Source organism: Microtus ochrogaster, unplaced genomic scaffold (assembly GCF_000317375.1).
Source record: "Microtus ochrogaster isolate Prairie Vole_2 unplaced genomic scaffold, MicOch1.0 UNK18, whole genome shotgun sequence".
Lineage (NCBI taxonomy): Eukaryota > Metazoa > Chordata > Mammalia > Rodentia > Cricetidae > Microtus > Microtus ochrogaster.
In genome coordinates, this window is record NW_004949116.1 from 3,183,605 (window position 1) to 3,209,282 (window position 25,678).

Consider the following 25,678-nt stretch of genomic DNA (forward strand, 5'->3'; position numbering starts at 1 on the left):
GTGCATGTGTGTCTGTGAGTGCATGCGTGCATGTGTGTCTGTGAGTGCATGTGTGTCTGTGAGTGCATGTGTGTCTGTGGGTGCATGCGTGCATGTGTGTGTGAGTGCATGTGTGTCTGTGGGTGCATACGTGCATGTGTGTCTGTGGGTGAATGCGTGCATGTGTGTCTGTGAGTGCATGTGTGTCTGTGAGTGCATACGTGCATGTGTGTGTGTCTGTGAGTGCATACGTGCATGTGTGTGTGTCTGTGTGTGTGGTTGTGCACACATGTGCACATATGTGTGCTGGAAGCCAAGGGCAGACAGTATTGTGGAGAGAAGGAAGGGATACATTGTCTAATATGGTAACAGTTGAACTATGGTATTTACCAAGACAACACCAGGGCACCTGGAGAAGAGTGATTTGGGCTAAATAGTGGGAGTGGGATGCAGGAATTTAGGGGTAGGATGCAAGAGTTCAGGAGAGAGCATGGGAACCTTAACGCATATTTGTCTGGTCAGTATTGTGAGAATAAGGCTAACGTTACCTGTGTCACAGGTAGCAAAGAATCAATGTGCCTAGGAGATAAACTACCACAGAAACCCCAACTTACACCTCCAGTCGTCAAAACTGAGGGAAGATCACTTTAGAAATTACTTCAGAGGAGGGCAGGACTGTGTATCCATATATCCACAGTGGATATATATGCCATTTGTGGGAGGTGATTTATCAAAATCTGTTGAACTTGTTTTAAAGCCACCCTTCATCGTCATTCTAGCCCTTAAATGCCTAACCTATAAAAATAGATCCATGCCCACATCCATAGAGACATGTGGGCAGAGTCTTTGGTGTGGTGCTGTGGTCCTAGCTGCTCCAGCAGCTGTGCAATTGTTCTCCTGTTCACAGTTTCTAGATCTGCGATTCCCCATGTGGTAAAGCTTACTGCCCCCCACAGGGCAATCACACTCTGAGCACACTGGCATCATCTCCACCATGGCAGGAGCACAGTCGAGCCATCCTGCGTCTGTCCTGCGTTTGCAGTGTCAGCTGAGACAGAGCACAGAACATTCTGCTTTCTTGCTCAGCTCTCACACTGAACAGTTGCTTTTCTCCTGTGGACTGCAGAGCATGTGTTTGCCACATGTTTATCTGTGGGTGATCCCGTGCTTACAGGGGTTCCCAGGCCTAGTGCTCCTGAGAACCAGAAGGTTGTAGTGTGTGCACCCAGTAGAGACATTGTGGGTACAGGCTCAGCTTTCTGTGGCTGTTACAGTGCTTCTGGCTAGGAGTTCAAAGCTAATGGTTCAGCCATGTCTAACTGATAAGGTATCTTTAAACAAAAATGCATTTTAAAAATGTGGAGACAAAGGCATGAGGAGCAAAGTCCTGGGTTCCCCTGGGTATGAGGATCCAGTGTGTACTGGTTTAGTGTTCATGGTGACTTTGGGAATGCAGCCACTGAGAACCACCCTGCCTATAGTGAAGACTGCATGAATGAAGGCATGTGAAGGTGATACAGTTAGCACAAAGAGCAATAATTCCAACAAACCAACTCTTTGCAATCATTTTTTTAAGGTTTCATTGCACGAGAAGAAGCTGAGGCACAAGGCATTGTCACTTCTAATGGCGTGGCTCACTCTCCAAGTGGTCACTGCAGCACTGTGGAGTGACAGACACCAGACCGATGATGAGGGCCCTAGGGGGTGGGCTGGGGTCAGAACAGGAGTGTGTGTCAGGGCAGAGGGCAGGGTAGGTCCGAGGAACCTCATGGTTGGTGATGCACATACTCACAGTGAAGGCTGGATACGAAGGAATCTGGTGGAAAAGCAAGCATGCCCTCTGTGTGCTGACTCCCAGGGAGTCCCACAGGGGGAATCCCACAATGCTGGAGACAAGTTATGTAACAGTGTGCAGAATCTGCTTCTGTTTTAGTAGCAACTCTACTTAGTATATGAGTCTAAATGTAAGAATGAAAGAAAAAGATGATAACTGAGCATCGAGAAACTGGGGGTCTTACAGGAAAATGATGCCTGTTTTTATGTTCGCGTCCATCGATTTGCTCCAACAGACACAATAAAGACCGTTTTCTTTTTGAAACTTGAAATAAAGCACAAATAGAATTTTTGAAAGCATTGATTAGCTGTGTTTTGATTGGCTAACTGAGAAAAGATATAACCATACTTAATTCTGCTGGTTCCCTGCTCAACTTATCTCAGTAGAGGATTTTGAGGATGGCTCCAGTGTTGCGAAAAGATTCAGATTTGTTACAGGCAACACCTGTAAATTCTGTTTTCTTTTCTTTTTTTCCTTTAGGAATTCTTAAGAGCCGTCAGATACGAAATATCTCCGGATAGAGAGTATGCGCTGTTTGCCTATAACGTGGAACCGGTGAGTTTGCCTCTTCCCCTTAGATAGAGGAATTCTTTTCTGTTCTGCTACCTTCTGAGAGTGCTTCCTGAATGCACCTTCCTCATGATCTCCAACCCTGAAACAGTTTGCATACCTGGGGTAGCCTCTTTCCTGTGTCATACCACCACATGGGAGAGAGGAGAGACATAAGAACTTTCTTGGCAGGAACGATGACTCCTTTTGAGAAATATTCCGAGGAGATACCCCTTGTACTTCCCCAGTTCCCAATGAGATGATCAATTTTGGACCTGAAACAAAAGGCAGTCCCCAGTGGATTCTACCTGCACTCCCTGGCCTTGCCAGAGTCCTGGTGAAAGTTAAGTCACTTTCCCGTATGTGTTTTCTGGCTTGTTGGTGCTGTATGAGTCTCCCACGCCCTAAAATCTTGTTGAAATTTGCTAAAAGTCTCACCCTGGGTTTGAGCAGCTGCCTAAACATCCATTCCCTGCCTGGCTCTTTCTCGTTCTTAGCTCCTTCCAGTTCTCCTGAGATCATCTTGTTAGTGTTTCTTGACCCTCCCATGGGGTAAGAGCCCCTGAGAGGTGCCTAATGTCAGAGAGGCTCTGTGGTGAGCCTTGTGTGGGAGAGGTACTGGTTTCTATCCTGTGACAAATGCTGGGAAATTGGTGACTGTGAAGCAGTAATACAATTCTAAAATTTTCTAAAAGTTTGGCAACCAGGTTATTTGTGGATATTTCAACTTTATTCTAATAAATGTAGATCATTGAAAATCTATCTTAATTTTTTGAATGTCTGTTATCCAAGAGACATTCAAAAAATTAAGAATCTCTAAATTCTTGGGACAGTTGGGCGTCTGGGTCCATTTGATCGGTGAGTCTGGATTCTCAAAGGAGAGCTTTCGCCTTGCCACTGTCTCTTTTGCTGTGCCCGGCTGTCAAGGGCTGCCTTGAGCTTTGCGTGACCGAGCGTGGTGTCCACACAGCACAGCTCTCTCAGAAACTGCCAGAAATGGAGTGGATGCAAAAGGTACCTGCAGCACTCTGGATTCACTGCGCCAGCCTGAAGTTCAGGTTCTCTTGAATCTTTTAATCGCTAAACCAGCCAACAGCGGGATCCAGCGTGTCCTACCTCCAGAAACCTTCAAGGCAGAGCTGTGTTTGTTCCTCAGAATGTACTGAAGGGCGCTGTCAGGCACTCACTGGCGCAGGTGTGCTCTTGTGTTGGGTTCCATGTATCTGTGCCATGTCCTGTGCCAACTCCTCCTCTTCCCCAGGACTCCTTTCAAAGGACACTCTACAGTCCCATCACTACTGACAGTCATTTGGTAGAGATGATTTGTCCAACAAGAGTCTCTGCCACATGGGAACTCGCTAGAAGTGAGACCCTTGATGTGACCCTTGCTCGCTCAGCTGTTTTTATTGAAATTTAAAGTAGGGCCCAAAACAAAAGTTTGTTTTGTTTTCTCAGCCAAAGGAAAATACAGGACTTTGAAAGGATTCAGAGAACAATAAAAGCATTTAAATATTTAAAAAAAGTATTTGCTTCTTGTGATAAATGCCATGAGCAAAAGCAACTTGGGGGACTAACTTTGGCTGACTCTTCCCAGTCACAATCCATCATCAAGGGAAATTGGGGCCCAACCTCAAGGCAGGAACCCAGAGTGAGAAACACAAAGGAAGAGGGATTGGCTCACTTTCCACCTTGCTCTCTGCCAGCTTCCTCATGCAGCCCAGCTCCACTTGCTAGGGCTGAGGCCTCGCTTATCAGTAAGACTGTTCCTCACCAACTTGCACAAACCACTTGGAGAGAGGAGGTGGCTCTTCAGTGGATTTGTCCCTTTCCCCAGGAGATTCTAAACTGTGTCCAGTTAACAATGAAAACCTAGCCAGCAAAATATGAAAACCCCATGGTTAAAAGTAGATATTTACTTCTACCTTGAGCAGAAGTAGTTGTTAATTCAGTAGTGAGTGGCTACCATGCCGCCATTATGAGGACAGATTCCCAGAATCCCTTCTGCTTCAGGAGGAGCCATGAAAGGGGATGTGCATGGATTCCTGCCTGTCCATCAGGGAGGACTTCCTGACCAGATGATCATTGTAAACATTTCTAAAGAAGGGGGTGGATGCTTTCATGGGGAACATCTTGACCTGTAATTATGGAATAAGTGGGGTAATTATTATTAAGAGGCTTAGGTTAATAATATAATGATTAATTCACTAACAATATAAAAGAACTCATGTGCAAAGGAATCTGAGAACTGTAATTAAAGTTAAGTTCTTCCTTACTGCACTGTGGAGTAAAAGTTTGGTATTCCCAGGGGGTGCATAGCATTTCCCAAGGGGGCAGTTTTTCAGTTTTAACATAGTGTTGTATTAATTTTTTTCATGCAATATATTCTGATTGCATTTTTCCCCTTACCCAACTCTTCCCAGATTCCTCTCACCACCCTGTCTACCCAACTTCAGATGTCCTCTCTCTTAGGAAATAAAATTCAGAACAAAAAAATACACTTTTCCTCAGCCATCTACCCCCAAACATGGGGCCTGCCCCAATGTGGTTGGCCACCCAGTCACCCAGTGTCACGCAGGCCACTGGATGAAACCAATCCTCCCTCTCTCAACATCAACCACAAATTGATTAACTTAACTTAACTTCTTGGTTAAGGTTGGGACTCCACGATCACCTCCCTGTAAAAGTATTAGTTATCACATAGATTTGAGAGAAAATAAATTCAGTCTTGTTTTTCCTGTTTTCTAGACATAAAGTATCTGTGGGTCCATAAGCAGTGTGCCTAGAATGTGGAGTATCCTGTTCCTATGTGTGTGGTTCCAGCCTCATGGCCACAAATGTATCTATTTTCTATTTTCACCACCTCCCCTCTTCCCTAAAGATTATTCCTGCCTCAAATAGCTAATGTTTGTCACATGAGTTCTGTTTCAGGGATAGAAAGAACTTCCTGTCATTTCTCAGGGCACAGCTTCTGGAGAATTCTCCTAGAACTAAGCTGGTTGTCAGGGGAATCGTAGTTTTTAATTTGTAGTTTAAAAGTGATACTAACTCCCAATAAGAAAAAAAAATGCTTTGAAACAAACTTGCTTCATTAGTGCAATCCTGTTCCTTCCTGCAGAGAGTGGCTGACAAGCATGGCACCTTTCCTAAGCTCTGCGGTGGAAGAGAAAAAATAACTTAAATCACAGTATCGTAGATCATTTCAAAATACAGATGCACTTTGTGAGAGAAAAGAGAAAATCTATCTGCAAAAGATTCCTCCTTGAATAACACTTTCTTTAAAAAAGCCCCGAATATTTGCACATAATTTGACTTCCATGTTTAAAAATGACATCGAGATGGGGCTGTTTTTAAAGCCCTTTAACACCATCCAGTCCCAAATAAAAATAGCATTTTGTTCAAAAAGACGATCTAAATAAAGGCCCAGTCACTCAGTCACCGATGCATGTAACATCAACACGCATGGCTTAAAACAAGCAGTATCCATATCTCATGGTTTCTGTGGGTCAGAAATCAGGGCTCAGGTTAGCTGGGTCTGTTGACTTATTAAGGCAACAGTCTGAAGTCAAGAGTCATGAGCATGCTTAGGTGTGGTGGCACAGACCTGTAATCCCAGCACTTGAGACGCTGAGGCAGGAGGACTGCTGTGAGTCCAATACTATAGTTCTGAGAATCTACATAGCATCTTTATTTTACTGATCCTGAAAACACAGCAAGACACATCCTCTTTCTCCTGTAAACTTCATTGTCATGCCTATACTGAGTTGCATAATGAGTTATAGATCAGGACTCTGCCACAAAAACTGCCATCATCATCATCATTACTATCTTCATCATCATCATTACTATCTTCATCATCATCTGGACTACAGTCACATCTTGAGACTGTGGCGAGGAATGGTCCATCCCTAATTCCTTCTCACGGATATTGATAGGGCTCCCTCATGGGCCAGAGAATATCCTCAGCATCTCCTCAAAGACCCTCTAAAAGGCAGTGACCTGTTCTTCAGAGCAGCAAGCAAGAAGAGTGTTGGTGGGGCGGGTGCCTGTCAGTATTTCTGATCCGTTGTGGAGGCTCCCTCATCTTTCCACAGACCATTCGCTAGAAACTGAATATGGGTCCAGCCCATCACAAACAGTGTGGACTGAAAAGCCAGGAGTCTCTGAAGCTATTACAGGTCTTGCCCCTTGTAGCTTTGTCCCTCTTTCTCACATGGCTCCCAAAACCCCAAGAAGTCAGGGAGCAAGGAGGTGTGAGTTCAGCAGGGTCTTGAGCAAGTACCGTACTGTGGGGAGGGATGATCCCCTCACTCTTTTTCAAGTGTTTGCGTGGCAATGAGGTTCATTGGAGAAGGGAGATGAGCGCATAGCAACTCCAAATTAGTATGTAAGCCGTATGGGTACAGCCTCACTGCCTGGGTTCCACACAGACCTAAGAAATGATGTCGGAGGATGCTAACACAGTTCTTCATAGGTAGTGCTCCACTGTCTTGCTGTCTCAGTGTTGTGTGCTCAAGATAAGTAGAATAAAATTGCAACATAGACCCACAGAACTATATGACCATTATGATTGTCTTGAGAATCCAGGCTAAAAAAAAAAAAAAAACTGGTTTTTTTATGTGTGGTAATTTTGCTGCCAAATCTAAAATTTAGCAACAAACTTAGATAGTTAAATTTCCTTGCGTTTGCTGGTACCTTTCTTACAGGGTTTTATAAGTTATGTACTCAAAAAGGAAAAATATGAGCCCATATCTTATACCCATACTTACTGATGGCACCCCCAGCCAGCTGGGGCGGCAATGGGTGCTTCGTTACTCTTTGGACAGGTGGTTGTTTGTAGAGATGACTTTGAGACTCATACCCAGTGTCACTATCAAGTCATGCATCTCTTGGCAGTGCCCAACATGCCCTGTGGGCATTGGCACTGAAGCCAGAAATGGACCTGTGAGACTTGAGTAGCCCCAGGTAATTGTCCCTCCCAGGAGACAAAAAGTAGCATTTTTCTTGATTTTCTAACTCTTAAAATATTTCCTATGTTGGTTTATAGCCAAGTAGCAGACATTTGATCATTTTTGCTTTTTCTCAAAGTTGGGTAACAGATGCCAGTGAAGAATCCGAAAGTTGAACGATCCTTCAGCATAACAGCTTCTGTCTTGGCGGGGAATGGTGTGAGATGCTCTGGTTAGCTCCCTTCTCAGAACAACTTCCTCCTCAGAACAGTTCCCGCCTCAGAACAGAGAAGCCATTCCTCACCCCTGAGGAGAGGAAGCGTCTTCCTCCTCACAGCGATGATAGGTGCTATGTAAGCTTCCTCCTCACAGGACAGAGGTTTCCCATATAGCTTCTTCCTCAGGGAAGAGGACTGACTTCTTCCTCACAGGGAAGAGATGTGAGGTGCCCTGTTCACCTTCTTCCTCAGAACACAGCTGCCCCTCAAATGAGACATGGTGTTGTGCAAACATTCTCCTCAGAGGGCAGAGTTGTCCGGTGCAGCTTCTTCAGGGGAGAAGGCTGTGAGGTGCCTTTCACGCTTCCTCCTCAGAATGGGTGGGGATGGTGCTGTGTAAGCTTTCTCCTCAGAGGGCAGAGAAGTGTGAGGTACGATCTACAGCTCTTTACTCAGAGCACATGGTATGCTATGTATAGCTTCCTCCTGAGAGGGGAGAAATGTCTTCAGATGAGCGAGGTGCCCTGTACACCTTCTCACTCAAGAGAGACAGGGACGTGTGAGGTTCCGAGTGCAGTTTTCTTCTCAGGGGTGATGCTGCCATATAAGCTTCCTCAGAGGAGAAGGACATCCTATAGCCCCTATCATAGGAGAGAGGTTGCACACAGGTGTAGCTGCTTGCTTCTCCCCTTACATAGTTATCTGCTTAGTCCAGAAGAAAGATATGATGATGCCCAGCTGTATTCTACAGGACTGAAACAAATTTCCTCTTCAGGGAAAATCTTTTTCCTGCACTTGGTTAGTTAATGTAGCCTATTTTCCCACCTGAGGGACTTTGAAATATAATATTTATGTACAGCTGAAAAGCATCCAACATGGATAGACCTGCTTCGGCATACTTGGTGAGATGAATCCCATCCAGATTCCATGGTCTTCCATGCACATCTTCGGTGGAGTCACACACACACACACACACACGCACACACACACACACACACACACAGTCATTACTATTTTTAAAGAACATGAGTACTGGGGAGATGGCTAGTGGTTAAGGATGCATATTGTTCTTTCTGAGGGTCTAAATTCAGTTCTCGGCACCAACATTAGGCAGCTCACAATTACCTGTAGCTCCAGCTGCAGGGACTCTGATTCAACTCTCTCACTGACCCCCTCTCCTGGCCTCTTTGGACACTGCTCATGTACACACATGCACACACACACACCTGCGTGCATGCGTGCAAAAGAGAAAGAGTGTATGCAGAGTAATTTCTAGGCCCTCCTCTAGAAGCAGCTGGTCCGCATGCACCTTTCTTCCCACTATGCTGACAACGGACTCGTAGGAAGTCCCCACCTGAATGTTCCTCAAATGCAGACTCCAAGTCCATGCTGCAGCAAGAGCTCAGTCTGCTCAGCTAGTCCTGATTGCCGCAGCAGCTCCTGCAGTGGTGGAAGTGGATTCTGCCTTTCAGTAACACTCCCTCTTCTCTAGAGAAGATGAGTGGCCTACAGGACTCCCTGAATCTGCACCCACACCCACATTTCCCTTTCTGTGTCTCCTTCCAACCAACTTTCTTTAGGAGCCATTTTTTTTTTTGGTGGCGGAGGAAGGGTGTTTTGTTTCTCTTTAGCTTTGCTTTGTAATTTATAAAAAGTGATGAGTTTCATTGTGGCATTTACATACATATTTTGGTCTTATTGATCCTCCTCCCCACACCTGCTATCTGTGCCCTTCCTCACTCTTGCTAGTCCCCTTGGCCCCCAGATTCCTCCCTCTGCTGTCACAAAGTATGTGTCCGATTACCCTCTTCTCTCTCCACCACCTTTCTGCTTTCATGGTCACCTTTCTACTTTCATGACCTATACTCCCCTGAATAGATGTGAAACGTAAAATTGAGGCTGTCACAACAAAAGAAAACATGTAAACATGTGGTGTTTGTCTTTTAGAGTCTGATTTATTGCATTTAATATAGTAATCTCTAGCTCCATCCGTTTTCCTGAAAATGCCTTGGCTTTCTTTATAGCTAAACACCGTTGCACTGTGCATATATATATATAATAGGTTTCTGCATCTGTCTGTTGATGAACATCTAGCCTGGTTCCATCTCTTAGCTCATGTGAGTAGTTGTGTTGACAACAAACAAGGTTGTCAGTAGGTCAGATATCCGAAATGGGGAAACCTGAGCAAAAGTGGTAGAAGGTAGAATTATTATCAGAAAATAAATGCACGGGTGGTACATTGATCAAAGACAGAGCTTGAGATGAGGTTAATCGAAAAAAAAATGGGCCATGAAGGGAAGGGTCAAGGAGCCAGTGTGGGTTAGCCAGCTGTCCTGGAAGTAAAGGGTGGCCCTTTACTGTAGGATACACTCAATGTTGTTTTGGGAAAAGGGGGGAACTAGAGAATTAGAGACAGTCCGATTATGGAAGATGACATCAGAAAGGGCTCCTAAAAGGAACAAGGTGACCTCCTGAGGCCAGGCTTCTGTGTAGGTAGAACACGTAAATATCAGCATTCCTGGGAGAAGCTAGGGCCACAGAAGCCACAGGTGTTTGGGAAGTGGGGGCAGGGAAGGATGGGAGCATACAACCATTCCCATGCCTGTCAGAAGCCAGCTGGGAGACAGCACTGGAGACAGCCTCACCTCAGGAGCCTCGGCTGTGATAATGTAGTAACAATAATAATTCTTAAAGACCACCAGCTTGGGGAGAGGCTCTGCATGATCTAACACGACCAGTGAAGTTTGTGTAATTGGTAATAAAGGAAATGAAATGTAAATGAGGAGAGACACAGGTTTGCTAAGTGGCATGGCCAGATATTAGATAGAGCACACTTAATTGTCTTTACTGTGAATGGCCATCCCTGTAATGTAGCGGAGGGGGGGAAGAGGGGACTCAAATCCTTCCTAAAAGATTTGTTCTTCATTTCCCATTCTGCTATCTTTGATTGAGGGAGAGCTGGTTAACAGCAATTATATGCAGAGCCTCGCAGCTGATTAATATGGACCAAGCTCCCCTGGCCATCTGAACAAACAATTAGGACTTGGAGACTTACTGTGGACCATTATCGCTACTGTGTGACTGGAGATTTTCATACCCCTGAAAACCGTAAGGATTAGTAAACGTGATGGGTTAGGGATAGCTCCATTTGTGATTCAGCCCCCACTGTGTCTCAGAAATGATTTAACAAAATGTTTAAGTAAGATGCCATCTGCGGCCTTGCCGGGTATATGACATGATCGTCCACCTAGCGCGGGGGATAGTGTACAGCCAGAAACACTCTACATGTGCTTGCTTTTCTTCTGGGCCACCAGCATGATGACTTCAGTAGTAGCAGACAGACTTTGCAGGGCATAATTTCCAAACCTTGAGTTCCCACTTAGTCCTTGCTGTGCTCCCAGTAAGGACGCTGAATTCTCTAAAGTTCTGGCCCTCATGGCATCATAGGGCAAGTGCCTTGGATTCTGGTCCTTCATAGAGTCAAAGGTTTTCATCTTCCAGCAGTGTTTCTATCTTACGACTTCCTTTATTCCTGGGCTTTGTTATCATCAAAAGCCTGCGTGCGAGCAATGGGGTCTTTGGCCATGCTCTGGCAGACTCTGCATGCTAATGCACACTGGCACAGCTTCGAGGGGTTGCTGCTGCAGCTGCTGTGGTGGCATTTTGGACCAAGTCCATTGCTACAGTTTCTGAATCTCTAGAAATGGTTAAGTAATTGTTGAATTGCCTGAGCAATCCCTAAATCGCCTGTCACCTTTGGTCCCTCAATGCCCTGCCACCACTAGATGGCTATAATTTGACAGGCTCTCCAGTGCCTATTTACAAGACTACAAGATTTTGCTTACAGGTGTGTGTGTGTGTGTGTGTGTGTGTGTGTGTGTGTGCGCGCGCGCGCGCGCGCGCGGGCGCACGAGCATGTACTTGGGTGCACAGAGTGTCTCACAGAAGGTGGAAATGCAGAGGAGTTGGTCCTGCATTTAATGCTCCAGCAGTCTGCTGGGTAGTGAAGGAAACACACTGAAAACATCATTCTTCGACACGAATAGAATGAGTGGAGCAAGAACAATGTTGGGACATGGCTGTAACTGTGCTTGGCACCTCACCTGACTGCCCACAACTTTGGGCGTTTTCCATGATTTCTGGCTGCCGTGACAGCTACCAGAGATAACCCATTATCAAAAGAAGAGCCACTTTTTTTATTATTGGCACTGAAGTTAGCATTCAAAGTAACAGATGGTTACAGAATGGTGTTTGCAAACATCTATCTCTAGTCTCCATCCTCATCCTTCCCCTCCTACCGACCCCCACTCTTTCCACAGATGGCTTCTCTTCTGCTTTTGTGCTACATGACTTACCCTGCCCTCTGTGCCACCACCCCTCCTTCTCCCATGCCCCCCTTTTCTTTTGTAACCATAGAGCATATGACAGTGCTGGAATTCATGAGTGGAGCGGATAGCTACCCAGCTCTGGTTGGTCGGTCTCAGATAATGTGTCGTGGAAGAGGAGTAGAAAGAACTAGATGCCATTCCTCCCCATCTCCTCCTGCCCATGCCCTGGCTATGGTGTGGACTTCAAGGTGTCCCAGCCCTGTTACCATCTACTTCCCCACTCAACTGCCTCCTCAGATATCCGAGTTTGCTCAGATCTCTCTATCATGAAGCAGAGTGAAGACAAGGAGCTCTGCCTCTGCCCACAGTCTCTCCTCCTCCTCTCCTTCATGAGAACAGAAGCATATAGACACAACTCTTCCTCTCAATCTCTGCCTCCCCTCCACTGTGTGCGGAGTCCCTGGCCTCCTGACAGCAAGGGCAGCTCCTCCTTTCGTCCCCATTTACAGAGGAAGACGCTGATCCTTAAGGAGGCCGATGATGTCTCCAGTACAGTTGGAGACTGTGGTACACTCTGTGAGTCAGCTCACTGGGCGCCATGACCTGCCTTGCTAAATTAGCTGATCTCTGCACTCGCCCCTCCCCGCCAGAGACGGGTGCAGTGATTCTACCAGCAGAAGTCCTTGCCCCTTGCCCCTAGATTTGTGACTTCCCCTCTGCAAACCCCATGGCCTCATGGGACAGAACTGAGGTCACTTCCCCCTCCCCCTAGGCATCCGGGCTACGTGCTCAGCTGTCTTCAGTTGCCCCTTTCACCTAGTCAGCCAGTAATCCATCCTGTCTGGAGACTTGGCGGGTCTTCCTCACAGATATATGTGAGGTCAGCTTCTCTTCACAAATACATACTATCCTCGAGCCACTTTATCTGCTGCTCCAGTCCCTGCGTGGGGCACCTGGAAGGAACTCTCCCACACGCCGACTCGTAGGCTCTGACCAACCCTACCATGAAGGAAGGAGAGCCAGACATTGATTGTGTGTGCTCCAAAGTTTAAGACACAATAATCCAGATGGCAGTGACCCAACCGGTTGTACCCCCGTTCAGCTCTCTTGCCATGACTCCAGATTCATGGTTCCCACTTCCCGCTTCCAGCCTGGATGGACCCTGCATACAGTGGCTGTAAACTGAACCCATCTCTTCATCTCAAATTAGACCCTTCGTGCCTGTAATATCAATGCAGTAGAAAACACCCATTTGCCAGGACTCTGAGTTCATGCCTGTGTCTGCCCTGGCCTGCACATCCCTGCCACTCTCCAGTCTTTTATATATGCCCCATCTCTCTTTATTGTCACTGTCTGGTGTGTCTCATTCCTATCTGTCACCTCTCCATGGATGCTTTGTATCATACTTCCTCCACACACACCATCCTGTGTTCTCCAAATTGTCTTCAGGGACCATTCTGTGTGCCAGGTAGGTGACCCATCCCTCTGCTCAGTTCCCCCTACTATCCATGGGTCTCCCACGGTCCTCTGCTGCTCTCCACTCCCGGGTTTGCCCCCCCATTGACGACTCCCACAGTCACCGGTCTCAGGATTCCCCCAGCCTCTTCATGTCTCCTCATCAGAGCACTGTTCCCTATAGCCACATGGATAACGCCCCTCCTCAAGTCTTCCCTGCCTATGTGTGCCAGTCTTTCCCTGAGACTCCAGAGATCACTCACAATTAGAACAGAGTCTCAGACAAATAGCTGGAAGGAGGTGCCAGAAACCAGGTGAAGGTCCAGTGACCATCCACACCCCTTACAGGAGGCATATCTAGAGTCCGCATGCCCAATTGTGATGGACTCTCAGAAGAGTCTCCTGAGGACAATGGCAGTTTGACTCCGAAAAAAGAGCATGACAACACAAAGGCCTTGTCAGAGACCAGCAGGTGCCTCGCTCTGACTGGTTCACAGCTGTTTCTGTAGGACACACACACAGTTACACAGTAGGCTTGCCCATGTCAGTGCTCACGGCCCCTTCCAGGCCAGGAGAGACCCTGTGAAGGCAATGTTGGCCCATGCTGTCAGAAAGCCTGCCATGGCTGGAAAGAGTTATAGCTTCTGGGGTTTTAATATGTTTAATAAGATTGGCTTTGGATAAGCCACAGACAACAGATCTATTCGGCTGAAGTGTGTCTCATTGCCATTCATAAGAAGAAGCCTTTAGCATGACAAATATTGAAGCCTGCCTCCCAGTTCATCTTGACAGCTCAGAATGCACCAGATGCACACATGACTGCTGCTGGCCTATTGTTATGGTGCTACCCACCTGCTGGGAACTTTCTTGCTTTCAACTAAGAAATGTATTTTTATACCATGTAGTACAAGTTGAGTTTTTTTTCCCCTCCTCTTCTAAGTTTCTTGTCTGCTGTAGTTCTGTCAGTTTTAAGACCTGTATAGACTCTGCTACCAAGACCACTCACAAATCAGGGTCCTGAAAATACCTCGTTAATGTAGAAACCTCCTTGGGCTGCCCCTGCGGGCAAACATCTCTCCCATCCCATCTATAGTCCTTGGAAACTTCTAGCTCTCCTCTGTCATTGCCTAGGAATGGTTCAAAGCACCATGTGCCCACATTGGGACCTACGTAGTTTGCACACCTCCCTAGAGAGCATGCTGGGCTTTATTTCCCAATCCCTAGCCTCCTCTTCCCTCAAGGAACTGCTAAAGGCCTTTCTAAGATGACTCAGCCATTTCCCCCTCTACAGACAAGGAAGGCGAAGCCTAGAAAGTTTAATTGCTGGCATGGTGGCACAGCTCTGTACTCCTGGCTCTCAGCAGGAAGGTCATGATTTCAAGGTCAACCAGTGCTCCATAATAAGACCCTGTTCCCACAGGAAGAAAGAAGCACAGCCAGCAAATAGGAGCTGATGCCTTCAAAGCCATGTGTTTCAGTAATGGCAGAGTCAAGTCTATGGCCCATCATTTTCTTGGGGCTGCTTTTTTCTATGGCCTGACTCATCTCTCCTTTGGCTACCATGTTTAAGTTTATGTCGGTCATCAACAAGTGCAGCACAGACTGGCGGCTTGTCACACACAGGTGGATCTCTTTCAGACACAGAGAAGAGCAGGGCCTGAGGTTCTAGGCCTTGTTGAGGGAACAAGCATGTACCTGCATCTTCAGCATGGACAAGGCGTTAAGTGCTTAGATTGTCTGTGTGTGTGTACTCACCCAGATAATAGCAGAGCAGCTGTGGGCGACGTCTGGTTGGAGAACCTCTCGTCACAGGCCTCACAGGTGCACAGGCATCGTGTGCCACTGAAGAGGCTTCCCCTCCCCAACCCTGGTGAAATATCTTCTCTTCATGTTGCTCCACCCAGGCACCCCGGATGTGTCACCAACCATCAAAAATGGATAGAACCTCATTGGCTAGAATGACTTGTTCTGAGAGATACACATGATGGACCCATATAAATATTGATGAGGAGACAAGTTAACTTTAATCCCTTTATTTGGACGGCACTGGGGCAAGCTTCTGTATGGAGTGGACACCTCGGTGCTCTCACATTTAAAGTCTCTTCCAGCCCTTTAGCCTGGGTTCTCATGACTGAGACTCTTCTTGCCTGCCTTGGCCTGTGACTCATGATGCATTCTAGGACTTCATCCAACAAGTTTCACTGAGCTGTCTGCTCCATACTCAGAACTTCGCCACTGTCAGCAAATTAAAGGACCTGGCTTCTCCCTGGAATCCAAATTTCTATGAGCCTCACTGCACTAATCATTTGTGTGTTTCTAAGACGGGGTCTCATTAAATCAAAATCTGTGGTTTTAAGGTAATTATATCCCTTCCTCTGTGTCTGGAGGCAAAAACACCCCTGGCATTTACTGCATGATCATGGCATGCATACAGCTCCCTATACCCTGGCGATAGATGCTCCATCCATTAATAAGCAGAAGGCTCATTAAACTGGAATGGATCACTCCATTCTTGCCAAGCCATTTGTTAACCCAAACAGCATCTGGTCCCTGAAACCTACCTACATGAGCCACTCCGCCCACGCCTTGGTGTTAGCAGTTGCCTAAGTCCGCAGGTCCTAGGCTTGTTGGTTACTTTTTATTTTGCTGTTTCACCAAGTTGCGGCATGGCAGGGATGGGTGGTACAGGTTCACCAGCGTTAGCAGTGTCCTTCCATAGATCCCACCAAACCCAGCATTCCAGCTCTTCAGTGGGGCTGATGAGCAAGTGTGCTCTAAGAAGGTGTGCACAAACTTTCCCCTCCTTCCTTTTCTCGCAAGAAGGTAGACTTTTCCAAATGCCTGTTTTTATAATTAATCATTTTTCTTAGTTCTTTAAGGATTTTGTGCACTGAGTTTTTAACCACATTCACTTCCCGCCCCAGGCTTGGGAACCACTGCAGAAGAGGGGACAGAAAGGCCGAAAGAGCCAGAGCAGTGACTGAGTGCAGGAAAGCAGTGCTCTTTAGACATAACAGAGCCTCTGTACGTACACACTCACGGCGGTTATGACAACATGGGCAAGGTCATACATGGTGCATATTTCATCATATTCTGTGGGTCACAAGAATTTGGGGATCACAGAGACAGTTGCAGATGTCCATGTCACTGTCTGGCCAATGTTTCTTGGGGCAAATTCTCTGAGCTGCCATAACTCTATTCTGCGGAGAGGTGGCCCCAGTGCCCTTCCCTCCTGAGGCCGCACTTCTGACTTTACCAAGTGCTTCTTTAACTTTTTAAAACTCTTCCTCCTCCTGCTCCTCTGCTGTATGCAGAGTCCCCTGTCACAGTCCTACAGCTGTACTGTTGAAGGTGGTAGCACTACCCACCCTATCACCCATCCCGTAGCCAGTGGTTGCCCAGAGGTGGCACAGCCCTACTACAACACCCACTGCACCCTTTTCTGCAGCTACCCTGTGCCCTCCACAGGGTTGAAGGCTGCTCCTTTGCTAGGCTCTGGTCTTTTCTTTACACAGCTGAGGATGTGCCCTGCTCCGTGTTTCCAGACTGGCGTGTGTGAAGAAGTGGTTGACATAATTTGCTGTGGCGTCTGTGCACAGCTAAGTGTGTTGTCCTCTGGTGTGCAAACCTTGCCCCATCTGGTCTGATGGTCCTGGACTCTTACAGGACCTCTAGTTGGTAATTTATTCTGTGAATGAGGCAGCGCCCAGTGAGTCAGGGAGGTTCTTCTTCTGACTAAGAAAATAAGGCCTTTTTGCCCTTTGCCATCACGATCTCATTAAAATAAGACATTATGAAACAACACTGAAGGTGTTGCTACAGCAGCATCTGGAATTGTCCCTTGTATGGCAAAGCATCCTGTATCTGTGGCAGTTGGTTTCTCTTCTTAAGGGCTGTGGGCCCCAGGAGGTTGCCCATGCTCTCCCGTGCAGCCGTACACCCATGGGCATTTAGGTGTCACTAATTGGACTCAATGAGCTATATAAAAGATAAAAGAAGAAGAAGATATAAAATTGGGAAGGAGAAGGACACCTGCAGAGTGAGTTAGGGCACTGGGGCAGGGGTGACTGAAATCCATTGTGCACATCTATGAAATTCTCGAAAATAAATTTAAAAAAATAAACACATAAATGTGTCTAATTGGAAAAAAATCCTAGCAAGAACAACTTAAGGGGGAAAGGGCCACTTTCATTCACAGCTCACGGTTACAGTCATGGCAGTGAGGTCACAGCAACAGGAGTCTGAGGCAGATGATTACATGACATCCGTGGTCAAGAGTTAAAGGGGGAAGCCTGCTTCTCCTCACCTCATTGTCTGCTCCATACAAAGTCTGAGGTCCCAGCCCAGGGAGCAGTGCCACTCACAGTGGGGACACAGTGGACAGGTCTCCCCACTTCAACTAACTTAATCAAAACAACCCCTCATGGGCCTGTGACTTAGGTGACAGTAGGTCTCGCCAAGTTGACAAGTGAGATTACCCAACACAGTATCCCTCAGTGGAGTGGACGTCTCTGAGAACCTGTGGGCCAGTGACAAAGCAAATCTAACATATAAACTCAAGTCCGCTTTACATTAACCAGAAACTGCCTCCTTGGCTTTCCTGGAGCTTATCCATCATGGCCTCTTCGGAGCCTCTCAATCCTGCATCTTTGAGCTTATCCTGCACAGAGCTGTCTCCGTACTGCACCGGCATTAGAAACGGAAAGGCATAGGTTGGCCGTGTGGCTTTCCTTACTAATAAGACAGGCACCGTCTATTCAAGACAAACTAATCTGTTCTGTGTGTGTGTTTACTGACCGTACACTGTCCCCGGCAAGAACAGTCTCGGAGGATAACGGCAGTGCTGAGTGAAGATGAGGAATGGGCAAATGAGAAGAGCCTGGGTAGTGTAGTCCTGGGTCCTGGGATATGCCGGAGCAGGACTAAAGCTTCAACCAGGAGGCAAAGCCAAGGATGAAAGTTGTACAGTTCTCCTGATGTGTCCGGAAAACATGATTTCATTGTAGCCATCTGCTGCCTCTGACTCTTGCAAGCTTCCCACTTTCTCTTCCACAGTGATCCCCGAGCCTTGGGAGGAGAGGCATGATATAGATGTCTCATTAAGGGTTGAACATTCCGCAGTCTCTTACTCTCTGTACTTTGATGAGTTGTGGGCCTGTGTTAATCACGATCAATTGCAAATAGAAGCTTCTCTGATGAAGGTTGAGGGATGTGTTACTCTATGATTATAACGACAAATCATTAGGAGTCAGATTAATATGTTGTCCACTTATAATAATAGCAGGAGGTTCTCCCTTAGGACCTATGGTCTGTCTAGCCACAGGTTCTTGGTCTAGAGTTTGATGACAAATATGGGTTTTCATCTTGTGGAATGGGGTCCCTGGGAGTTTGGCCATGCATTGGAAGAAGTCTACACAGCCAAGAGTATTTGGGCAGCACTAAATTGGCTCAGTGGGTTGAAAAGAAAGAAAGAAAGAAAGAAAGAAAGAAAGAAAGAAAGAAAGAAAGAAAGAAAGAAAGAAAGAAAGGAAGGAAGGAGAAAAGAAAGGAAGGAAGGAAGAAAGAAAGAAAGAAAGAAAGAAAGAAAGGAAGAAAGAAAGAAAGAAAGAAAGAAAGAAAAAAAGAAAGAAAGAAAAAAAGAAAGAAAGTCAGATAGGGAGGGAAGGAGAGATGATTCTTAGAGGAGTTAGAGGAAGGGGAATGAATATGATATGAATATATTACACAAAAGTCTAAAAAACTAATTCAAAAATAAGAAAAGGTAGTTGCAGTGCTTGCCTTCAAACATCTTTGTATCTACTACTGGAAGTAAGGTTAGAGACCGCTGAAGCTGGCAAACCTCAGACCAAGCCACAGAGAGCACCAGGGAAGTGTTGAGAGGCCCTGGGTAGGACCTGAATGGCATCAGCTTCCCCTGGGTTTTCCTCCACTACCCATTTGGGTCTGAATCATAGGACATCTTGGGCACAGAGAAGAAGCTATTGATGGAGACTGTAGAGCCAGCTAAGTGGTGATTCAACCTTGAGCATGGCAACTGGTGGGGACTGACTGGCGGCAGTGGTGTCTTTAGTGGTCATGATGATGCTAGTGGTGCCAATCAGCCAAAAGGATGATGGCAGCGATTCTGATGCTCAGTATGATGCTGACAGTGATATCCATAGTACTGATTTGAGACTGATCTGAGAGGCCCTAGCAGGCATTGTTTCTCTGTGGCTTCTTTCTGAAAAGAAAAAGATATTGCTAGAAGTCATGAAGGAGGCACAGGGACAAAGGGCACATAGGTCCTCAGATCTGGGAATGCTGGCATCTGTCCTGCTTCATGCTGGGAGTGCAACTGTCAGGATGAAGGCTTCACTGACTCAGTAGAGTCATTATTTCCACATCTAAATATAAAGGCCTTGGCCCCGTGTCAGCAGAGGAGGCCACAGCTGCCAAGCCCTCCACCAGCTGGAGGCTCTGGCTTTGTGTCTTGAAGGAGCACAAGGTCATCCTACAAAGGACAGATTCCAAACAGAACTCTATTTAAGGAGCTCTAGGCCCGCCTATGTAGGGTCACAGGATGACTTAGAGGGGGATCAGGAGGGGGGCTTGGGTGCCCTGACTCCTGTGCTCTCTGCAGTATAAGGGAGGTTCTCATGAGATGGTAAGATCTCAGGCTGGATCCATAGACACAGCTGATAGTACCTGAGAGGCTGAGGCAGAAGGATCAGGGATCTGAGTCCAGCCTGCGTAACGTACAGAGACTGTGTCTCAACACGCAGACATAGAGATAAGACCACAGCCTGGCAGCACACTGCAGGAGTGCTGGGGCAGAGAAGTAAGACCTCCCCCAGAACAACATTCACAGTCTCCTCTGTCCCCTTGGTCCACCTGCAGAGGACTTGTGGGCCTGATGTAAGGCCCTAGTGGTCTGTTTCTAAACCCCTGCGGACCCCTAAGCAATGGAGGCCAGAATCGGCACCCTGACTGGCCACTAGTGGTGCTGTGCCATGACACTCACCTCACCTCTTCTGGCTGGGAACATTCCCAATTGGCATCATGAGGAAGGTGGGTGGAAGAAGTCAAGAAAACAGATGGTTTAAGGCATGTCACTAAAAGTAACAGTGGGGTGGGTCTGTGGGTCTGTAGGTAAAGTATGAAGTACTTACTGGGCAAACACAAGGACCTGAATTCAGATCTCCAGAACTAACATAAAAGTGCAGGAGGTATCATTCATCTGTAATCCCAGGGTCCTTATGATGACAAGATGGAATCAGGAGAACCCCTGGAAGATTATGAGCCTGAGCCAGGTACCCTAGCATTCACAGTAGCAAGCAACAGACACTGCCTCAAACAATGTAGAAAGTAGAATTGACACCTGAGGTTGTTCCCTAATCTACACACACACACACACACACACACACACACACACACACACACACACACAATGATTTTTTTTTCAACTACAGTGAAAAGTGGAAGTACCAGCCTACTGCATCTCCAATGACCCCTATCGGGCAACACTCCTGCATCTTGTGACAGGTGACTTGTCCCCAGTGTCTGCTGAGAACTCTGTGGACACAGAGAACACCACAACAGACAAAACAAGCAAAGCCTCTGCCCTGAAATGGAAGAGACTATAAGCGAGTGGTTTGTGGTATGTTGGAAGTGATACGTGCTCTATGGGACCAGGAACAACAGAGCAAAGGGGTCATCAGAGGCAGGGATGGCCTTTCCAGAAAGTCACAAGAAAACAGACTTTGAAGGAGTAGAAGGAGACATGGGCCTCAGAGTAAAGACAGTAGCAGTCTTGCTCAGCCTGAACTGAGTATTGACATCAGAGGAGCAAGCCGACCAGTGGACGATACCGTGAATTCGCTCAACCAGCAAACAGAATATTTGAGTGCTTCATCTTTAAAACGTATGGACAGTCTCCCAGCCTTGCCCTAGCAGCTTTTATGCTTCCTCACTCTGCTCCCAGATTGCCTCAAACACTGCATAGGAAATGAACACAGGACGGGTGACACCCCTCCTCCCTGCAAGCTGGCTGGAGCAACCTAGCTCCTTCTTGACCCAGCCCCTGCTGACAGGCTGATCACAGGGTGTTGAAATGTGGATGGCACATATCTGCCCACCTGTGTGCAGGCGAGTGAAAGCTCACAAGGGAGCAGTCTAGGGGTGGGATGAGCAATAGGGAGAAGCAGCTACCTGTACAGTTAGGCTTCCCAGCACCCTTGCTAATCATGTGGTGTTGTATCAGCATGGGAGGAGGCCCTGTAAGGGCCCCTAACAGGTGTTGCTGACACACAGTTCTATCTGCATCCTGTGCCAATGCTGCCTTTGCACGGGTACAGATGTAGTTTACAGCAACATTAGATCCAGGGCTCTAAGCCAGCTAGTTTCTGATTTACTTGGCATGAGAGCAGAACAGCAGGTCTTGGCTGGATAATGATGTGTACTGCATTGTTAGTTAAATCCTGTGCATGAAGGCTACCTGCACAGGATCACAGACTCATAGTCTCTCTCTCTGTCTCTCTCTGTCTCTCTCTGTCTCTCTCTCTCTCTTTGTCTCTCTCTCTCTCTCTATCTCTCCCCTCTCTATCTCTGTCTCTATCTCTCCATGTATGTATGTGTGTTCATGTACATGTATGAACATGTTTATATGTAGGCCAGAAGTCAACCATGAATGTCGTTTCTCAGCCACCAATCACTATTTGTTTCTAGGTAGGGTTTCTCAGTAGAACCCACAGCTCACAGATTCAGCTAGGCTGCCTGACCAAATCTCAGGGCTCCCTTGTCTCAGCGTACCAACATACCTGGCTTCTTACGTGGGTGTTGAGATTAAATTTGGAGCCTCATGTTTGCGTTGCAAGCCCTTTACTGACTGAACTACTAATATCTCCCCAGACCAGGATCACAGGTTTTCTTTTGCACAAATATCTGAAAAGAGAGGATAGATCTTCCTGAATGCTCAGCTGGTTCTTTGTCTCTATGCTGAACAGCTTATGAATGGGACTTGCTGAGGTCGTTGTCCAGTGGTTATCAGCCTAACAAACTATTCATTCAGATTCTCAGCATGTACACATTAAGAAAATCAAAGCAAACTAAAGTTCTGTGTCTTCTATGGACCCCAGACACATGCCACAAAAGTGTGTCTAAATAAGGAGGAAAAAGAGGATCCTGTACTTAGAAAAATGTCATTTTGCCTCTGAGCACCACTCTTACAAGGAGGTCTTATCTGTGCCTGGAAGTTGAGTCGCAGGAATCCTGTTCCAGATAGGACAGCCAGGCTGCCAGATGTGAAAATGCAGCTCCAGATGGCAAGAACTTCTGGAATTTTGTGCATTAATGGCGTCCTTGTCACTAGAAAGATGACAGATCATGGGATGAAGTCCCATGCTAAACTCATGCTCCTTGAAGATAGAGAATATGCCAGCTAACAAACACTGAAGAACGTATGTATGGCTGAGTTAATGAATGTGCAACTATATACATGCATGCCATGCAAGAATTAACTAATGTGTGCACAGCTGAATGCATGCACAATGGGTAAATGACTGAATGGATGAAGGCGTGGAGATCAGTCCACTCTTCATAGGCAGTTTCTGTTCTCTGTTGACAATCATGTCACACCACAGCACACAGACAGTTAAGAAGTGGTACAGCAGGCCTTGTGGTTCTAGTTCAGAGTCAAAGCGTTCCATCCAGTGTCAGGCTCCTTGCTAGCAGAGCTCTTGACAGTGTCTCCCATCACTTGGAGAGACGTGCGGGAAGCGAGAGGGGGAAGCCAGGCTGCTTTTATAGCGGACACACTCTGGAGACTACTCATTGACTCGTTAGTTGCATAATGGATGGATCTGTTCACTAAAGCTCTGATCGTACAATAAACTGTCAGTACTGAACTTACCGTATGGAGCTTACTGCTCCAACTGATAGAGCTGAATGGCTCTGTGGACCCCTTGTAGAACGGTAGTTCTAACCTAGAACAGAGCAGGACTGTCACTTTTCCTCGTCTCTGATGGGCACTGTGTAGAGGCTTGAGCCCCTGTGGACTGTGCAGAAGGGGCCCCCAGAGCTAGATCAGGGTCAATATAAATGAAAGACATAGCATTTGCACCTTGATTGACTTTGTGAGTTCTTTTTAACCACAACTGTGTTATTGATGTATCGTGGAATATTATTTTTAATATGTGTTACATTTGTGGAACATTTGTTTAATGATGCAGAGATATGCTGCATTATGTTGCATTTGTTTACTCTGTGAAGCTGTGTTACTTTACCTGTCTAAAACACCTGATTGGTCTAATAAAGAGCTGAACAGCCAATAGCGAGGCAGAAGAAAAGATAGGTGGGGCTGGCAGGCAGAGAGAATAAATGGAGAAATCTGGAAAGAAAGATCAAGAAACAAGAAAAGGAGGAGGAAAGGAGGATATCATGGGCCAGCCACACAGCTACACAACTGGCAAGTCACAGAGTAAGAAGTAAAGAAAAGGTGTACAGAAGTAGAGAAACGTAAAAGCCCAGAGGTAAAAGGTAGATGGGATAGTTAATTTAAAAGAAGCTGGCTAGAAACCAAACAAGCTAAGGCCAGGCATTCATAAGAAAGAATAAGTCTCTGTGAGTAGTTATTTGGGAGCTGGGTGGTGGGCGCCAATAGAAACAAAGGGTAAAAGAGTTAAAACAACCAGCTACATTGATGTTCATATTATAGCTTGTCATTGATAAATTTTAAAATACCTGTGGTGTTCAGAACATTACTAAAACCCATAGGGATCGAGGACTTTAAACTGATACCTGACAGTACCAGAGATTACGTTTATTGGTCCATTTGTTTTTAGCTTGGGATGTTTGAAATATGAGGTAGAAGAAAGCACGTGAATAAATCTTTGGCCAGTGTCACTATAGGGAGACTATCCAAAACCTGTTCCAGGATCATTAGAGACTGACCCAGCACCACTGGGTATCACCAGCCCCTGCCTGTGGCCCAAGGTGAGAGAGAGGGAAGAAGGAGGAGGAAGAGGAGGATGAAGATGAGGAGGAGGAGAAAACAGAAAAACATAGACAGAGACAAAGACACAAAGATAATAAAGAAAGAAAAAAGAAAGATGCAAGCAGGGTTGCAGAAGGAATAAAGAAAAGGGAGACAGAGACATGGGGACAGAAAAGGGTGAGGGACACACAGAGACAGAGATACAGAGAAATGGAGGCAAAGGGGGGAGAGAGAAGAGGGAGATTGAGGCAAAGGGATAAGAGAGGGGGACAAAATGGCAGAGAGAGGGAAGGGAGACAGAGATATAGGAACCAAAGACACAGAGACAGAGACTGAAGGAGAGAAAGAGGCATAGCAGAGAGTAGGGTGAGAGAGGGAGAGGGCTGAGAGGATGAGAAAGACAGACAGACAAGCGGACAGACTGGGGGAGGGCTGCAGAAGCATGACTATGTGGCCAGTGGTCCTGTGGCCGAAGCCCCAGTGAGTCACAGTTTGAGCAGAAGTCACTTAGCTGAGGTCATCAGAATAAAGCACTACAGACTGAGTGACTGAGATGTCAAAGGCTGTCACCTCATAGCCGTGGAGGCCAGAAGTCAGGATAGGGAGGGTCTCAGTGTCTTCTCTGGCTTCTGGAGGTGACTGGTGATCGGTGGTGATGCCACATCCCAGGTTTCCGCCACTGTTAGCCCATTAAATATTTAGGGAAGTCTGTGTGTGTGTTTGGAGCCCTCCCTTTGTCTGAGACGAGTCGTCATGGACCAGGCTCACCACAAGACTTTGGCTGCCTCCACACATACAATCACACACATGGTCCAGGGGCTGACAGCTTCCTGTGTGAGAGGCAGAATTTCACCTCTGGAAAGCAGCTTTGGTCAGTGCCATCTGCCTAGGTGACTATTGAAACAGTGAAATGCTTGTTTACCACAACGGAGATCAAATTAGAGGCCAATGTTGTCTCACAGTACCAGTTCAAACTCCCAGGGCTTGGTTTTCATATACAACCAAGTTACAAGGTAAAAGCCACTCTGGGAAGTTTGATGGTGTGCTGAGGGACTGGAGAGATGGCTTAGCAGATATGAGCACTTACTGCTCTTGTGAAAGACCGGGGTTCAGTTCCCAGCACCCACATGAGGGCTTACAATCATCCCTAATGCTAGTTTTAGAGGATCCAGTGCCCTTATCTGGCCCCTGTAGGCACCTGCATGCATATAGTACACATAAAGACATACAGACACAAATGAAGATTACATTTTTGTAATAATAGATAATAAATAAATGATAGATGATAACTATCTGTTAATTGATAGTTAATAGATAAAAGATGATAGATAGATAGATAGATAGATAGATAGATAGATAGATAGATAGATAGATAGATAGATAGATAGATGCATACATAC

At 46.5% G+C, this 25,678-nt stretch overlaps 1 protein-coding gene across 4 annotated transcripts in view; it reads left to right on the forward strand.

Moving 5' to 3' along the window:
- Positions 1-25,678, forward strand: part of Dpp6 (dipeptidyl peptidase like 6) — an 880,940-nt gene that overhangs the window by 637,732 nt on the left and 217,530 nt on the right. For all 4 annotated transcript variants that reach the window (XM_026789414.1, XM_013353878.2, XM_026789413.1 and 1 more), the window contains exon 5: positions 2,294-2,368. In XM_026789414.1, the coding sequence (XP_026645215.1) occupies positions 2,294-2,368 (75 nt within the window). The remainder of the gene's footprint in view (positions 1-2,293; positions 2,369-25,678) is intronic.